Raw genomic sequence first — 18,191 nt, forward strand, 5'->3', positions numbered from 1 at the left:
TAGCGTGTGCTACCTGGAATTACAGATAATGTGGTGCACTCCCAAATTAAATACGGTAATAATATAGCCCAATGTTGCAGCAGGTCTTCCTTACACAAATTTTCCCCATTCTGATCCCAGTGCATCAATTTGTCCAGCCTGACCACAAACCACCTAAACTCCCAATGATTATATTTTGTACCCCTCAATGCATACCCATCCAATCCTCCTAACAACTCAACAGGCCCCTTCCATGACCCAAAGTCCTGTACATAAAGTAGCATTCTGAACCATCCCCTATCGACCCCAGACCCCATCACCCCCAGGTCTTACCAAGAGCTGATTACTGGTGGTACTGTGGTTCAGTCTCCTTAGCTTCCCTGACTACCAACCATCACCTCTTGGTAAGACAAGGGGTGATGGGGTCATAATGCTACATTTGGACAGAGCTGTGTGTCAGGGGAGGGTCCTTATGAGCTGTGATGTTTGGTGGGAAGGGAATTAGAGAGATTAGAGGTGAATAATTTTGGGGGATAATCAAAGAGGTTGGCAGTTGGGTAGGCAGGAGAGTGTTTTGGGATGGCAAAATGGATGGAGGGATCAGAAGGAGATTGAGAAACATTTTACCATGGACCTTGGCTGTGCTACCGAACTGCTGGGAGCATGATTACATTTAGGCCCAGATTCTATAACCGGTGCCCAAGTTGGTAACTGCCTTAAATGCGGCCACCACAGAATTTCTCCAAGATAGGCAGCTGAAATGTAGGCCACGTCTATATTTCAGCCACTTATCTTTGCCGCTAGACCGCAGCAGCTGATCGCGGCAGGGGGATTCCCCCTCCCCCATCATCTGAGCTGCAGAGATTCCCCAAAGCCACAATTCTGTAACTGGTGCCCAAGTTCTGGGTGCCAGTTACAGATTTGCAGCTTTAGGGAGTCCCTGGCCAACCAGAGTCTTAGGCTTCTTTCTCAGGAGTTCACTTTTGCTGGTAACACTGCTGAGTGGCTGACTATAAGATCTATGCAAAATATTGTGTACTCGGTTAGAAACTTGTTTACATTCTCTTATTCACAAAGATCAAGTTGGCTTCATGAGCCGTAGATATGGCTCTGACAATACGAGATTATTTTGTAATATTCTACACTATGCCCAATTGCAGAATCCTTGAGAGCCGGAACCAGGTTAGGCTTTCAGGATCTCCACCATGAATATGCATGAGATGGAATTGAATGCATGCAAATTCATTGTGGATATCCTGAAAACTTGACTTGGCTCCAGCTTTCTAGGACCGGAATTGCCTACCCCTGCTCTAGTTGCTGAAAAAGCTTTCAATAGAGTTGAATGGGGGTTAACTCTTTAAAATTCTTGAAGTTTTCAATTCCATTTGGACTCTATACCTATGGTGTGTCTGCTTTATACCAATCCCATAGCTAGAATTGCAGCTAATGGTAATATCTTGGCTCCTTTTCCATTATTTAGAGCAGTGGTTTCCAACCCTGTCCTGGAGGACCACCAGGCCAGTCGTGTTTTTGGGATAGCCCTAATGAATATGCATGGAGCAGATTTGCATGCCTGTCACCTCCATTATATGCAAATCTCTCTCATGCATATTCATTAGGGCTATCCCAAAAACCAGACTGGTCTGGTGGTCCTCCAGGATAGGGTTGGGAACCACTGATTTAGAGATACATGTCCTATTTCACCCCTTGTTTTTAATCTCACTTTAGAACCATTTGCTCGCACCAATTAGATGCAATCCTTTTATTTCAGGAGTTCGGATAGATCATTTGGAATTTAAGCTCTCAGCTTACGCTGATGATATTTTGCTATAACTTTCTTCTCCTACTATTTCCGTACCTGAGCTTATTGATGTCATTAAGGATTGTTCTACCTTGTCATGATATAAAATTAATTGGGACAAATCAGAATTAATGCCTCCCAATAGTGCTTAGGTTCCCTTTTTTTGTCAGACTATTGGTTGTGATGGGTTACATCTCACATTAAATATCTTGGCATTTTATTTGAAAGAGATTTGTTGACTTCCTCTAAGCTTAATATGACATTAATCATTAATAAAGTTAAAGATGTTCTTAGAAATTGGTCTCTACTTCATCTTTTATGGTGAGGCAGGCTGGATTCTCTGAAGATGGTAATTATACCTAAAATAATATAAATTTTTTGTATGTTTCCCCTTTTATTCCCCCTCTCCTTCTATAAGACTGTGGAAAGAATATTGACTACCTTCTTATGGGATAATAAGCCTCTCCGGATAGCCTTGGCTAAATTAATAGCTCCTAAAAGTCAGGGGTATGTGGCCTTCTCTGATTTACTTTTATATCATAAAGCTTTTATTCTCAGACAGGGCTTGGATTGGTTTTCTTCTATGGATTTATCATCACCTAATTGGTTATTATTTGAGGATGCAGCGAGGTTGATTTCCATGGCAGGAGTAAAATTGTGGAACTACCTCCCTGGCATCCTGAGGACCTGTTCTGACTGGTTAAAGTTCAGGAAAATGTTAAAAGACTGAACTATATGTTGAGGCCTTTTTCTGAATTCTTGTAGTAGAGTTGGTTAAGATACTGTATCTTGAACTGTGATCACTGCGATTTAATTTAATGAAGATTGATTTTTATTTCCTTTAGTTTTTGAGGTTATCTTGAAGGGGGTATGTAGTATGTGATTGTACTGTAACTGAAAGCATTATTCATATATGTTGTCTTGAACTATTGTGAATGTTTTACTGTTAACCACTTAGGTATAGGCGGACTAGAAATTTTAGAAATAAATAAATAAAATACTCCTTTACATAGGTTGCTAGGATTCCTTAAACATGCTACTAAGTTGAGTAACTCTATCTTTAAGAATATCTACTTGGTTTTAATTCCCATCTAGATATTCCATGATCTCATACTTTATTTTATTCTCTGTGGAATAACTCCCATTTACTTATTGATAACAAGCCCATTTCCAGGTTTAATTGGCAAAACAAAGGCATATGAGATATTAAAGCATTGATCAATCAGTTTTCTTCTTTGTGGAAAACCTTTGCTGAAATACAAGCTTTTCATCACCTGGCAGATTCTGAGCTTTTTCACTGGTTACAGCTTAAATCAGCAATACGCAAATGTGGTATATCCACTACAAATCTTAAATCACAGCCAGACTTAATTAAACATGTTCAAGCTATTAGGACATGAAGCTTCTTGCTTTTATGTCTTGCTAAAGAGATTCTTACCATCTAATCTTTCAGGTTTACGGAGAGTTTGGGAGGAGGATATGAGCCATACTTTTACTGAATCAGAATGGAATCGTTTTTGACTCCAAAAGGTTCACTCCACCAAATCCTCTTCAGTAGTGCAATCTATGTTTTTCTTTGTGCATTGTTCTTTGTGGACACCACTAAAATCTCATTAGATAAATCCTTCTTTCTCAAAAAATTGCTAGTCTTGTGAATGAACAAGTTGGTACTCTTAAAAATATGCTATTTGATTGTATATGCGTAAATAGGTTTTGACTATCACATATGAAATAACGGCTATTCTTTCTAGATTTCAGTATTTTATGAGGTACTATCCAAAATATCAAAAGTTAGTGTCCTCATTTAGTTATATATCAAATGGTAATCAAAAAGCTTATTTTCAAAAATTCTTTCTGATATATCTGATTAATTTCAGTATTCTATAGTTAGCGAATAGCAATTCATTTGTATTCTTATTATATGCTCAATTCATAGTTTTCAATGATAGAAAGGAATAGACCTCAGTGGCTACATCTGTACAGAATCAGATCTGTCATAGTACAGAATTCAAACGTAGCTAGCCTCCTCATTGGTCATATCCCAACCGCCATCCTATTAATAAATTAATTCTTATTTTATTTTGATTTTCAGTCTTAATTCATAAAACTTTAAATATTTTGATTCAATAAATTAGTATAATAACTTAGCTTACCATATAGCTGAGCAGCTTCATTACTGGCTCCCGCTCAGCAACCAGCAGCAGGGCCAAATCGCGCTCCTGCTCGTGCTGCTCAGTGGCCAAAGAAACAATCTTGCGGCAGCCGGTTAGCAGTGGGGCAGTTCGCTCCTGCCCACTGCACCTCCACCGGGGATCGGCAGATGAGATATGAGGCTAGGGCAGGGAGGGAGGCAGGGTGCAGAGCTCGGGAGGGAGGGTGCAAAGTATGATGGGGAAAGGAAGGAAGGGTGCTGGGTGCAGAGCCTGACAGGGGAAGGAAGGGTGCTGGATGCAGAGCCTGACAGGGGAAGGAAGGGTGCTGGGTGCAGAGCCTGACAGGGGACGGAAGGAAGGGGGATTGGTGTAGTGCCTGACAGGGGAGGGAGGGAAGGAGGCTGGATGCAGTGCCTGGCAGGAAGGGAGCTGGGTGAAGTTCCTGACAAGGGAGGGAGGGAAGGGGGTTGGGTGCAGAGTTTGGCAGGTAGTGGGCTGGGTGCAGAGCCTGATGGCAGGGCACTTAAATATTAAGCCAACCAACCTATATTTGAGTCAACAATTTTTACTCCTTTTTTGAGGGGAGGGAGAGGGGATCTTGACTTATATTTGAGTATGTACGGTAATTAAAAAAAAATTTTGAGAAATAATTCAAACATATTGGAGGTAATTTTATAAAGAATTATCCACATATAGAGTAAGTTTACATGTGATAAGAGGGTCTTATAAAATTGATTGGTCAAGTAAATCCATATATGGACTAGTAATCTAAGTTATTTTGCTGTCAATTGATGCTGAATGGAATTTTGGGTTATGTTAGATCTTTTGATGTTCTCCCAATTTTACATATTTTTGTATCATTTGTTTCAGATTTATATTTGTTTTATATCTTATTGTAAACTCCTTTTTTGGGGGTGTATACAAAGTATTTAATTAAAGATAAATATTACTGTGTATGCCAGCAGGATGTTATGTAATAAATATGCCTTGTGTAGGTATTCCCAAGCATTAGAGGCAATTCTATAAATTGTCACCCCAATTTCAGTGCCTCACTGCTGTGCACTAAGGTCCAGATTCCCTAACTGGCACAGGCAGGCACCCAAGCTAAGTAAAAAAATGCCCTTTAAAAGCCATTTTTAACTGGGTTTCAGGGTGCCTACAGGTGCCAAAGAAATTGGCGCTGGAATCACTTTAGGCTGCCTAACACCACTGTGGGCAAGACTAATGCCGAAAGTGGCGTTAGGCGGCCTAAAGCAGCTATGGAGGCATGATTCACATCAAAACTAGGCACCGGAAATATAGACCTGGAAAACCCTGGCCTAAATTTCCAGCACCTACCTTTGCCAGAGGCACAATTCTGTAACCATCACTGTCGAATGATTGACACGCCTTCAGTGGCCAGTTTTAGGGCGGCTGCCAACAATGGCGCTGGTTAGAGAATGTGGACCTGATCATATAGCACCCAAAAAATTGGTGCTGCATAGAACGGTGCTTAGCTTAAAGCACCATACACAGAATTTGGGGGTTCGTGTCAATTCTATAACAGCAACCTGGCTTGAAGAGATTTCAGCATGTGCAAAATGCTGTGCTTTGATTTTTGCTGAATCTATGGCCATATGTACATATTACAACTGCCTTGTCTTTATTGCATTGGCTTCTGGTTGAAAAGAGATGAAGGTTCAAACTTTTGTTTTTAGCATTTAAGATTTTTTATGAGATGGTCCTAACATACATCTCTGATAAATTACCAATCTATAAGCCTAGCCTGAGATCTCAAGGGGAAAGGCGTTTTTTGCTACCGGCAGCAAGATTTTTCCATCTAGAGTGTGCTTGCTCTCAAGCTTATTCCTTTTCTACAATCTGGCCATGGAATAATATCCCTCCCTCTGTGAGATCAGTTGATGATTTATTAAGATGCCGTAGAGCTATTAATACCTATCTGTTTAAAAATTAAACACTCTTTGGAGCTGAGTTACCTTTATGTATTACTGCTGTTCTTTGTGGTTCTATTTAGTTTTATTAATTTTAAGATTTGTTATGTTTATGGTTGTTTTTTAGTTTTAATTGTTTCTTAAATATTTAATTCTTAATATTTAAGAATTGTAAAATGTGTTTTTATGTATATTTGCTTTGAGATTGGTTGTAACATTAGATAACTTGTTTATTTTAGGCTCCTTTTACTAGAGGTTTTTAGCACGGCCAGCGAGGTAAATGCTCTGATAATCATTGAATTTCTATGAGCGTCAGAGCATTTGCCTCACCAGCCTGTATTAAAAATCTCTAGTGATGTTTAATAAATCCCAACCTTTATTAAGTATATTTATGACGCATTCTGAGTGTTATCAGGAGAATGGACTAAACAATGGAATAATAATAATAATAAAAAGATTCTCTTGTAGAATATTAGCGTATGTCAGCATTAGCACATGCAAATTTAGGTGTATCCTCTTACACCATGTCAATGAAAGGTATAAGATGGTATGCCTAAGTGTGCCAAGTGATGGGTGCAATTTATAATATTCTTTAAATTACTCACCAACTGAGCCCATTTGGCTCAGTGGTTAAAGGCACTTATTCCAACTTCTCAAGGTGGTGGATTCAAATCCCTAGTATGGTCAGCTTTCTCAGAACATATTCCTATTTTTTTGGTGACAATCTGCCATCTAGGTGCATATTGATGATGTCACGATGCTTCAAACATGTCCACTTGCTCTAAATCACATCCATTGTGAGTAGGGCTTCTCTTCTTATTTTCTTAAACTTTGGGAATGAGGTTTAGTATGCAATACATTTTATCATGTGCTTTGCTTGAGTAATGCATTATTAAACATCATTTTTCCATTATTATCAAAGAGGAGTCCACTTTACACCAAAAAACAAAAGGTTTAGTATATATAGTACATTTTCATGTGCTTTGATTGAGGAACACAGAGGCCAAAAGAGTTTTTTGGGAAAACAGCAGAAGAACTGGACAAGTGTTGAAGGAAGATGTTTGATATTTATCCTAGAGAAATGACTGCTTGTGAATCAAGAGAATATAAGCTTAGCGACGAGCGAGGTGATTAAATTTGCGGACGATACGAAGGTATTCGTTTCTACTGCAGGCCAGCAATGTAAATGGTCTGATACTCATAGGAATTCTATGAGCATCAGCGCATTTACCTCACCGGCCTGCAGTAGAAATATCTACCACAGCTTTATATAATCTAGTGTTACATTTTTAATGAGCTTAATCGATTTTATTAATGAGCATGATTTCAAAATTTCATGGTTTCAAAAATGTAAATTAGTTGGGTGGTAGATGCCTAACTTAGTAGGTGCCTACCACTTTCACGTAGGTGCCTACCAGAAAGTAGGCATGGTTAGGAGTGGATTGTGGGTGGTTATTGTGTGTGTTTTGCATAAAGACACCTATATTGGAGTTAGGCATCAGTATATAGGCCAAGAAATCCCTGTCATAAATAGGGGGGTGGGGGTTGGGCTAGTATTTTGACACCTACCAGTTCTTAAGTCCAATTTAGGTGCTTCCAGGTACGATTGTATAAATGGAGCCTAACTTGAAGACTAATAAGTGCTATGCACTACAATAAAAGGTGCCATTTATAGAATCAAGACCTTGGTATTTAAAAAATATATGTAGTGCCGATTCCTGGCTCCTGATTTCTTGTACTTGTGCTAAGGGCATCTTTTTTTGAAATTTTAGTGCAATTTATGATGTTAAAGCATTGTAACATCATCTATTTAGAATCCTAAAAAAAAAAATTAAGAAAATGTAAATTGTTCAGAATACGGTGGTACACCTGATTTTCAACTTGAAAAAGGTCAGAACATCTTCTTATCAGAAGTTACATTGGCTTTCGATAGAGGCAAGAATAATTTTTAAATTTGCTTGTTTGTGTTATAAAACATTATTTGGCCTTGTTCCAGATTATTTTATTGATCATTTTGAATTTTCGGAAACTAGATACTCGACACACAAACATTCCTTGTTCTCTTTCCCTTCGATAAAGGGTTGCCTATGAAAAAAGATTTTTAGAAAAAAACACTTTCATTTCAGGCAGAGAAATGGTTTGTTTTGGTGAACTGTTAATGATTTCTTCATATTATCAGACTTTTAGAAAATTATACATATTTATCAAAAAGATACGTTTTCAATAACTCTACTTTTATGCTTTTTAATGTATGATACTCATGTAATATTGCTGTGTATTTCACAGTTTTTTCTTATTGTAAACCACATTGAACTGTGAGGTACTGCGGTATAAAAATAAAAAGTTATTATTATTATTATTATTACATGGGACAACTCCTGTGGTTTTCTATAGGGATCCCCTCTTTCGCCATTGTTGTTCAATATATATCTAGCATCTTTGGGGACAAGATTTGCAAATCTAAGAATTCAACTTTATGGTCATGCTGATGATATAACCATCATAATTCCTTTAACCTCTCAATTATCTACAGTCACTCAGTTCATATCTTCAGTGATTCTAATAGTTTATAACTATTAGTGATGAGTGATGAGTGATTTTAAATTGAACTTAAATCCAGATAAGACTAAACTTTTCCTGGCCTCTTCACATAATTGTGAAGAAAATAGTGTGATCTTAAATAGGAACACTTATCCCATTCTATCCATCATCAAAATATTAGGTGTCTATTTGGACAGGAATTTATCTATGATTACTCAAGTTGATTCATTGGTAAAATAAATAATAATAATAATAGCTTCTTTATGCCTTGGAAACGTAGACTGATTAGCTCATATTTTGATGACAAATTGTTTATACTATTGGTTCAGTCTTTTATCCTGAGTACTCTAGACTATTGCAATATTGTGCATCTGGCAGTCAATCAAAAAAAACCTGGCTAGACTTCAATTAATACAAAAATACAGCAATTCATCTGATTTTTAAATTAAAAAAAAATTGAACCACATAACCTCTTATTATAGGGAGCTGTATTGGTTCCCCATGGAAGCTAGAGTGCAGTTCAAGTTTGGCTGCCTTTGTTACAAAGTAATATCTGGTATGGCTCCAGCCTATTTAGTTGATCAATCTATTTTTTTCCCATCATAGATACAGTGGTGCCTCGCATAACGGACGCCTCGCACAGCGAACGCTGCGCACAACGAACTTTATGTCTTGATCCGTACAATGAACTTCGTTTCACACAACGAAGTCGCCCGAGCTGCATCCTTCCGCGCAGGCACTGCGCTTAACTGCCCTCTCTCCGCCTGGTTCCCTCTTGCCCCCCCGACTCCCCGACACGATCGGGGCAAGAGGGAGCTCAAGCCCTCTTGCCCCCCCCGACTCCCCGACACGATCGGGGCAAGAGGGAGCTCAAGCCCTCTTGCCCCCCCCGACTCCCCGACACGATCGGGGCAAGAGGGAGCTCAAGCCCTCTTGCCCCCCCGACTCCCCGACACGATCGGGGCAAAAGGGAGCTCAAGCCCTCTTGCCCCCCGACTCCCCGACACGATCGGGGCAAAAGGGAGCCCAAGCCCTCTTGCCCCGCCGATTCCCCAACTCCCCGACAATATCGGGCCAGGAGGGAGCCCAAGTCCTCCTGGCCATGGCGACCCCCTAACCCCACCCTGCACTACATTACGGGCAGGAGGGATCCCAGGCCCTCCTGCCCTCGACGCAAACCCCCCCTCCCCCCAACGACCGCCCCACCCCAAGAACCTCCGACCGCCCCCCCAGCTGACCCGCGACCCCCCTGGCCGACCCCCACGACACCCCCAACCCCCTTCCCCGTACCTTTCTGTAGTTGGCCGGACAGACGGGAGCCAAACCCGCCTGTCCGGCAGGCAGCCATCGACGGAATGAGGCCGGATTGGCCCATCCGTCCCATAGCTCCGCCTACTGGTGGGGCCTAAGGCGCCTGGGCCAATCAGAATAGGCCCGGGAGCCTTAGGTCCCTCCTGGGGGCGGGGCCTGAGGCACATGGGCCCAACCCGACCATGTGCCTCAGGCCCTGCCCCCAGGAGGGACCTAAGGCTCCCGGGCCTATTCTGATTGGCCCAGGCGCCTTAGGCCCCACCAGTAGGCGGAGCTTTGGGACGGATGGGCCAATCCGGCCTCATTCCGTCGATGGCTGCCTGCCGGACAGGCGGGTTTGGCTCCCGTCTGTCCGGCCAACTACAGAAAGGTACGGGGAAGGGGGTTGGGGGTGTCGTGGGGGTCGGCCAGGGGGGTCGCGGGTCGGCTGGGGGGGCGGTCGGAGGTTCTTGGGGGGGGCGGTCGTTGGGGGGAGGGGGGGTTTGCGTCGAGGGCAGGAGGGCCTGGGATCCCTCCTGCCCGTAATGTAGTGCAGGGTGGGGTTAGGGGGTCGCCGTGGCCAGGAGGACTTGGGCTCCCTCCTGGCCCGATATTGTCGGGGAGTTGGGGAATCGGCGGGGCAAGAGGGCTTGGGCTCCCTTTTGCCCCGATCGTGTCGGGGAGTCGGGGGGGGCAAGAGGGCTTGAGCTCCCTTTTGCCCCGATCGTGTCGGGGAGTCGGGGGGGCAAGAGGGCTTGAGCTCCCTCTTGCCCCGATCGTGTCGGGGAGTCGGGGGGGCAAGAGGGCTTGAGCTCCCTCTTGCCCCGATCGTGTCGGGGAGTCGGGGGGGGGCAAGAGGGCTTGAGCTCCCTCTTGCCCCGATCGTGTCGGGGAGTCGGGGGGGGCAAGAGGGCTTGAGCTCCCTCTTGCCCCGATCGTGTCGGGGAGTCGGTGGGGCCAGAGGGCTTGAGCTCCCTCTTGCCCCGATCGTGTCGGGGGTGCCAGGGACCACACGGAGTCACCCACCGTACCACCCGATTCGGGTAAGCGCAGGTATCGGTGGGTGGCTTATTTGCGGGGGGGTGCCTTATTTTACATTTTTTTCTAAAAAGGGGGGGCTGTCTTATTTGATGGCCCTGCCTTATCATCGGGGAAACACGGTAGAAAAAAAAAAAAAAAATGAACAGTTAAGTCCCAGTTTTTGCCGCTGAGACTCTGCCCTCTCACTGTAAAATTAGACTCTACTTAGTCTGTCTTTAAATTTAAAAAATGTGTGTTGTTTTAAAAAACAATTATGTTTTTAGATGTATCTAAATAAAAATAATAACCAAAAATTTATCTTTTTTTATGTCATCTTAGCATATTTTATGCTGCAGAACGAATTATTTTGTTTTACATGTATTCTTATGGGAAAACGCGTTTCACACAACGAACGTTTCACATAACAAACTTGCTCCTGGAACGGATTAAGTTCGTTGTGTGAGGCACCACTGTATTCTACTTGGGTAACTTTCCTTTATGATTTTCCATTGCTCAAAGGTTTCCGCTATAAAATATTTCATAATTGACTACTGCCATTTCAAGCAGCTACTTGGGATACTGATTTCCGTCAATTATTCTTTACATCTACATCATATCTAAATTTTAGGAAACTATTAAAGACATTTATTCAGAACATTTTTGAAAGATTGATATGTATTTCATTCTGTGTTGTAGCAGCATTTTACTTTTGTTAAACCGTATAGATCTGAAGGGTAATGCAGTATGTTAAGTGTTAAATAGAAGATGGTAGAGTTAAGTTTTCAACCAACTGACAGTCAAGGCTCAGAAGAATTTGTCACAACTCATATCATTCTTAAGTGTTACCTGCACTCTAGACTTTGTAAATGGAAAACAAAGACATTAAAGGTTTTGTACAGACATTGTGTTTTGTTAGTGATGGATTTAATTATCAAGATGACTAATTATTCCATTAAGGTAAGTGCTCAGCTAGGTGATACAGGCAAAATTAGAAATATAATAACTTACATGTACAATGCTGCAAAGATATTAAGACATTTATCAAGTTTACCGAGAGGATTAATGTGGCATTTTAGCTGCTGTTAGCAGAAGACACAAATTCAATTAAGTAAAATTGAAAGAATATCAGCTAGGTTATAGAGTGGGGGAGAAAAAGCAAAGTGGGGGGAGGGGAGACCAAGCAATACCCCAGAAGAAACATGATCACTTACCATGGCACCAACGCCGTAGGTGGCTGCTGGAGCAAGTGTGTGGTGGTAGGGGTCTGCAGCATAAACTCGTCCGTAACTGCAAACAAAATAACACTTAAGAGTTAATTAACATACAAACAATAAAACAAACAGACAAAATACAAAAGCATATGTCAATTAAAGCATAGCACAGAGCTACAATTAACAGCAGCAGGAGAGCAAATTAATTTCTTCCAATATTAGATTCCAGCTGGTCACAGCATACACAAAAATCCTGAATTTATAATTTAGAGATTAATGCCCTTTAATAAAATTATATATGCAAGTGGTAAAAAGGGTGAAGAATAATTATCGTGGAAAATTATTGCCACATTTTTTGTGTGTGTACAAGTGGCTCAGCAAGGCAGACAATATCCTACTAGTGGATAGCATACTTATAATATACCTACTGAGCAAAGCATTTCAACACATCATGAATGATGACATAAGAACATAAGAATAGCCGTCCATCAAGCCCAGTAGCCCGTTCTCATGGTGGCCAATCCAGGTCACTGGTACCTGGCCAAATCCCAAAGAGTAGCAACATTCCATGCTACTGATCCAGGGCAAGCAGAGGCTTCCCCCATGTCTTAATAATAGACTATGGATTTTTCCTCCAGAAATTTGTCTAAACCTTTCCTAAAACTTCTGGCAATGTGTTCCAGAGCTTAACTATTCTTTGAGTGAAAAAAAGTATTTCCCTGTAACTTTATCGAGTGTCCCCTAGCCTTTGTAATTTTTGATGGAGTGAAAAATCGATCCACTTGTACCTGTTCTACTCCACTCAAGATTTTGTAGTCTTCAATCACATCTCCCCTCAGCTCTCTGTTTTCCAAGCTGAAGAGCCCTAACCTTTTTAGTCTTTCCTCATACAAGAAGAGTTCCATCCCCTTTATCATCTTGGGTGCTCTTCTTTGAACCTTTTCTAGTGCTGCTCTATCTTTCTTGACACCTTCATAGATCCTTTTCCTTGACCCCCACATAGAACCTTTACCTTGGTAGTGACTGCTCAAGCAGAGCCTGGAATCATGCATATAGTTTGGGTTTCTCTTCCTTAAATGCATTACTTTGCATTTACTCAAATTCAATTTCATTTGCCATTTGGATGCCCAGTCTCATAAGGCCTTCTTGCAATTTCTCACAATCATCTTGCATTTTAGCAACTATAAGTTTGGGGTCCTTTTACTAAAGCCGCGGCAAAAGTGATCTTAACGCAGCCCTTACATGGGTCTTTCCAGTACAATAAGGACACTTGTGCCTCGGCTGGAAAATGGCACATGTTCCCATTTTCTGAATTAATATCCACATGCTAATTCTGCCGTTAATGGGCAGCCATTAAAAAACTTTACCATGTGAGCCCCTATTTTGTAGGCGGTAAGGACCCACAAGATAACCCTGCGGCAATGCCTCATGTGCTAACTGATTAGCAACGTCATGCCCACTCTCAACCCCCTAATACGCCCCCTTAGAAGAAAATAAAAAATATTTTTGCTAAATGTGGTTTATGCACACAGAGATCCTGTGGTAAGCCTTTTTAATGCAGTAAGCATGTACTAGTGCTATTGAATGATATGGTGACAAAATTCATCACTGTTCCTGCACCTGCAGATAACCGTGGGAAACAATTCCGTGTCGTTCTTTAGTGTCTATCTCAACCTGAGTTTTTCTACACCAGCCTTCTTCAATACAAGGCTTGAGGGTCAGTGGTTCTGCCTTTCATACTCTGATATTTAGGATAATGAAGCCATTGTGATATTACTGATGTGATTGGCTCTTAGGCATTGGTGGAATGAGGCATTATGACATCACAATATCTGCTCAGGATACCAGAAACTGTCATTATCTACTGTCTATCTCAACCTGAGTCATTCTACACCAGCCTTCTTCAATATAAGGCTTGAGGGTCAATGGTTCTGCCCATTCATACTCTGATTCTTAGGATAATGAAGCCATTGTGATATCACTGATGTGATTGGCTCTTAGGCATTGGTGGAATGAGGCATTATGACATCACAATATCTGCTCAGGATACCAGACTGTCATTTTCTAGTGTCTATCTCAACCTGAGTCTTTCTACACCAGCCTTCTTCAATACAAGGCTTGAAGGTTCTGCCCATTCATACTCTGATTCTTCCCTCTCTCCTTAAAGAATGACATGGAGATGTTTTCCCATGATTATCTGCAGGGATGGGAACGGTAACAAATTTTATCACCATGTCATTCTCTAAGCTAACACTTACCACAATTTAGTTAAAGGACCCCTTTGTGTCATCAGATAATTTGATCAACTTACTCATTACTCCTGTTCCCAAATCATTTATAAATATGGTAAAAAGCAGTGATCCCATCACAGATCTTTGGGAACCCCACTGTTTATCCTTTTCCATTTAGAATCTTGACCATTTGACCCTGCTTTCTGTTTTCTATCTTTTAACTAAAACCCCTCTTTTACAAAACTGTGATAGCAGTTTCTAGCTCAAAGAGCCACACTGAATGCCCACACTACTCCTGATGCTCATAGGAACTCAATGAGCATCGGGAGCAGCGTGGGCCATTCAGCGCAGCTCCCCGCGCTAGAACCTGCTGTTGGAGTTTTGTAAAAGGAGGCCCAATTCTTAATCCACAGTAGGACACTACGTCATATCCCATGACTTTTTCAAATTTCCTCATGAGTCATTCAAAAGGTACTTTTTCAAATGCTTTCCGAAAATCCAGACACACTATGTGGCTCATTTTCAAAAAACATAGACATCCAAAAGACTGCATAAACTGGTACTTGGACATCTTACTAGTCAAAGCATCCAAATGGGCATTTTCAAAACTGAACTTTTAGATATCTTTCTGGTAGTTTTGCCTCCAATGCATCTAAATATTAAGGGGGCATGTTAGAGGTATGTTTTGGGTGGGATTAGAATGGTCTTAACACTTAGGCATTTTGCAGTGATAAACACTGCAAAAAGTCCAAAACACAATTTGGACGTTTTGGGTTAGACCTGTTTTTAAAGCGAATAATGGCCAAAAGGTGCCCAAACTGACCACTGGAGAGATGATGATTGCTTGATCTCCCACATACACTCCCCCAGTGGTCACTGATCTCCTCCCACCCCCCAAAATATCTGAATATTTGTCTTTATGACAGCTGAAAATACTATGGCCAATCTTAGTAGAGCTGCAAGCTAGTCTCTGGAGTAGCCTGGTGGGCAGTGCAGTGGACTGCAGAGAAGAGGACCGAGGCCCATATGCTACCCTAAGTAGTACACTTGTGGTGGAAAATGTAAGCCCACCAAAATCCCACTCTGCTGCCAAATAGGTGACACCCGCAGGCGTAAGGGCTATTCGGAGTTGTAGACAGAAGGGTACAGTAGGTTTGGGGGAGCTTTGGAGGGCTCACCATATAATGTACAGGGGTTATGGTGAGATGTGTACCTGTCATCCCCAGTTCACAGCAGTGTCCACAAGGGTGCCCCACTGCTCTGCTGGCATATCTATGTGGTTAGTCCATTAAAAATGCTGGCCTTTCCTACATGTAAATAGTTTGTTTTGGGTGTTTTTAATTTGGACTTTTTTGTTGTTGTTGTTATAATGGCAAAAAAATTCCTAGATGCCTAGCAGGACAAAACATCTAACTGGGTCATTTTTTGAAAAAAAAAAAGATAGACATCTTACAGGTTTGAAAATGGACATTTTCTCTACCTGATTTTTGGATATTTTTTCAAAAATGTCCAAAGTCAGATTTAGACATCCTATTGAAAATGTCCCTCCACATCAACCAACTCACCTTTAATCAAGTCTATTCACCTATTTGAATTCTGAAATTGCCAAGTTTGTAATATTATTTGGTGATTTGTTTTTGAAATGAGTCAATGACAACTGAATATCCAGGCCTTTATTAGCCTGATGGGTTCAATAATTCTGATCCAGCTAAATTGTGTTGGCCCAGTATTTAAACCCACTTATCCAGCTAAGCAACACTGACTGGGGCCATACCTAGATTTTCAGCAGCATTGTTTGAATAATGCCACTGAAAATCTCTACAACCACACTCATGCTATCTGGAGAGCAGCTAAGTGATCATGGGGCTATCCAAAGACAGATTATATTCAGCACCATAATCCAGATAACTTAGGATAGCAAAAAAGCAGGTCTAAGTTATCTAGTTGCTTATTCAGATTACAGCACTTTAAATCACCAGTCTCTGGGTAACTGCCGGCTCAGCTGGGAATAATCATATATTGGAGCTGGGAAATTTGACCATGACAACCAGAGTTTGAAACAAATATGGTGGGATATCTCTTTATTGTTTTTGCTCCCATTTTAAGTGTGCACTATTTTACAAATCACATTCACTAAAATTGAAAATTTTTTAAAACTCTCTAAAAGAAATGAAATGTAAAAACAAAAAAGTGCACATTCCTCTTAAGACCACAATGACTTATAACCTATAGAGCTCTTTTAACCCATCTGATCCCATCTGCACAAGCCTCAAATAGTTTTATACTGAACTTATTTTATTAAAGTATAAAAATAAACAATATTTTGTACAATTGTCATTTTATAGATCAAAGTTCTGACTGCTGAACTAGAGAAAGAGATCTTCAGCTAGCAGGGCTTTGTTTATAAATGTTCATCAACACATCTAATATTCTATTTTATCCTAAAGCAAAAAAAAATAAAAAAAGAAAAGAAAAGAAACATAATTTTTTTTCTACCTTTGTTGTCTGGTTTCTGCTTTCCTCATCTTCTCGCCATTCTATTCCTTCCATCCACTGTCTGTCTTTTCTCTGCCTCTTCCATAGGGCATCTGCCCTGTTACTGTGCCTCTCCCTTCCATCTCTCTCCATCCAACTTCTTCCCTCCGCCCCCCCCAATAGTCTTGCACCTCTGTCTTCTTCCCTTCCATCTTTCCTTCCCTCCCCCAGGTGGTTTTAGCATCTCTCACTTCCTTTCCTCCCCTCAGATCTGATATCTGTCTCCCCAATCCAGCATGTGCTCTTTTTCCTTTATCCCCCTCCTTCCATCCAGTATGTGCTCCCCCTCTCTCTCTTCCCCATTTCCCTCCAGTGTCTGTTACACTCTCTCCCCTCCCCACTTTCCTTCAGGGTCTTCTCACCTCTCTCTCCTCCCCATTTCCCTTCAGTGTCTTATCCCAACTCTCTCATCTCTCACCTCTCTCCTCCCCATTTCTTTTCAGCATCTGTTCCTCTCCCTCTCTCTCCATTTCCCTTTAACGCCCTTCACGTGGTGTAGCAGTCCCTTCCCTCCCGATCGTTGTGGTCAGGGCATCTCCCTCCCTCCCTTCCCCTCAACTTCACTGGAAATTTTCTTTGTCTTCAAGTGGCCTGAGCCTGTTTCTCAAGTTGCGTGTGGCTGCCCGAAACTTCTCCTCTGAAGCAACTTCCTGTTTCAGGTAGCCATGCACAACTTGCTTAAAGGCTCGTGCCGCTTGGAGAAAATGAAAATCACAAGCGAAGGTGAGGGGAAGGGAAGGAGATGCCTGGACTGTGGCGATCAGGGGGTAGGAGGGAGGGGGGATGCTGGACCGTGTGATTGCAAGGGGTGATTTTGTATGCATTCCCTCACTTAACTGTGAAGACAAGACCATTCACTACTCCACAGGGTGGTGAATGGCCTTATCCCCATACCTGTGGTGACCATTTTTTTGCCCTCCCTGTTTCGGCAGGTTATCATGTCATTCTCTAATTTAACTCTACATTGTTCCAGTTACAAAAATAAATGACTTAGATTGTGAGCTCACTAGGGACAGAGAAAGCACTTGCATATAAAATTCAATTCTGTAAATAGCACCCAAATTTGGGTGTTAATAAAAATTACCACTAAGTGGTATTCGATAAGTTGAACGTCATTTTTAGAATAACATGTGGTGCCAGGATGTGCATCCAGTTTTGGGCACAAGATTTTACACCACCTGAAAGCTGGTATAAATTCTCACGCCCAAATTAGACACGGATCCCACAAATTCTGTAACAATTTAAATGTACATGTTTAACGTTACTTTAAACTTTTATATGCCACCTTTCTATCTTTTGTTTCATTGTCTATAAATGCTATAAAGGGGAGATATGATAGAGACCTTCAAGATCATGAGGGGCATAGAGAGGGTGGATAGGGACAGATTCTTCAGGCTGAAGGGGACAACAGGTACGAGGGGGCATTCGGAGAAACTGAAGGGAGATAGGTTCAAAACAAATGCAAGGAAGTTTTTTTTCACCCAAAGGGTCGTGGACAC

General features: G+C 41.6%; 1 protein-coding gene across 25 annotated transcripts in view; it reads right to left on the reverse strand.

Annotated features, from left to right (window-relative positions):
* Positions 1 to 18,191, reverse strand: part of RBFOX1 (RNA binding fox-1 homolog 1) — a 520,491-nt gene that overhangs the window by 3,057 nt on the left and 499,243 nt on the right. For all 25 annotated transcript variants that reach the window (XM_033914629.1, XM_033914618.1, XM_033914609.1 and 22 more), the window contains one exon: positions 11,927 to 12,002. In XM_033914629.1, the coding sequence (XP_033770520.1) occupies positions 11,927 to 12,002 (76 nt within the window). The remainder of the gene's footprint in view (positions 1 to 11,926; positions 12,003 to 18,191) is intronic.

Source organism: Geotrypetes seraphini, chromosome 11, assembly GCF_902459505.1.
Source record: "Geotrypetes seraphini chromosome 11, aGeoSer1.1, whole genome shotgun sequence".
NCBI lineage: Eukaryota > Metazoa > Chordata > Amphibia > Gymnophiona > Dermophiidae > Geotrypetes > Geotrypetes seraphini.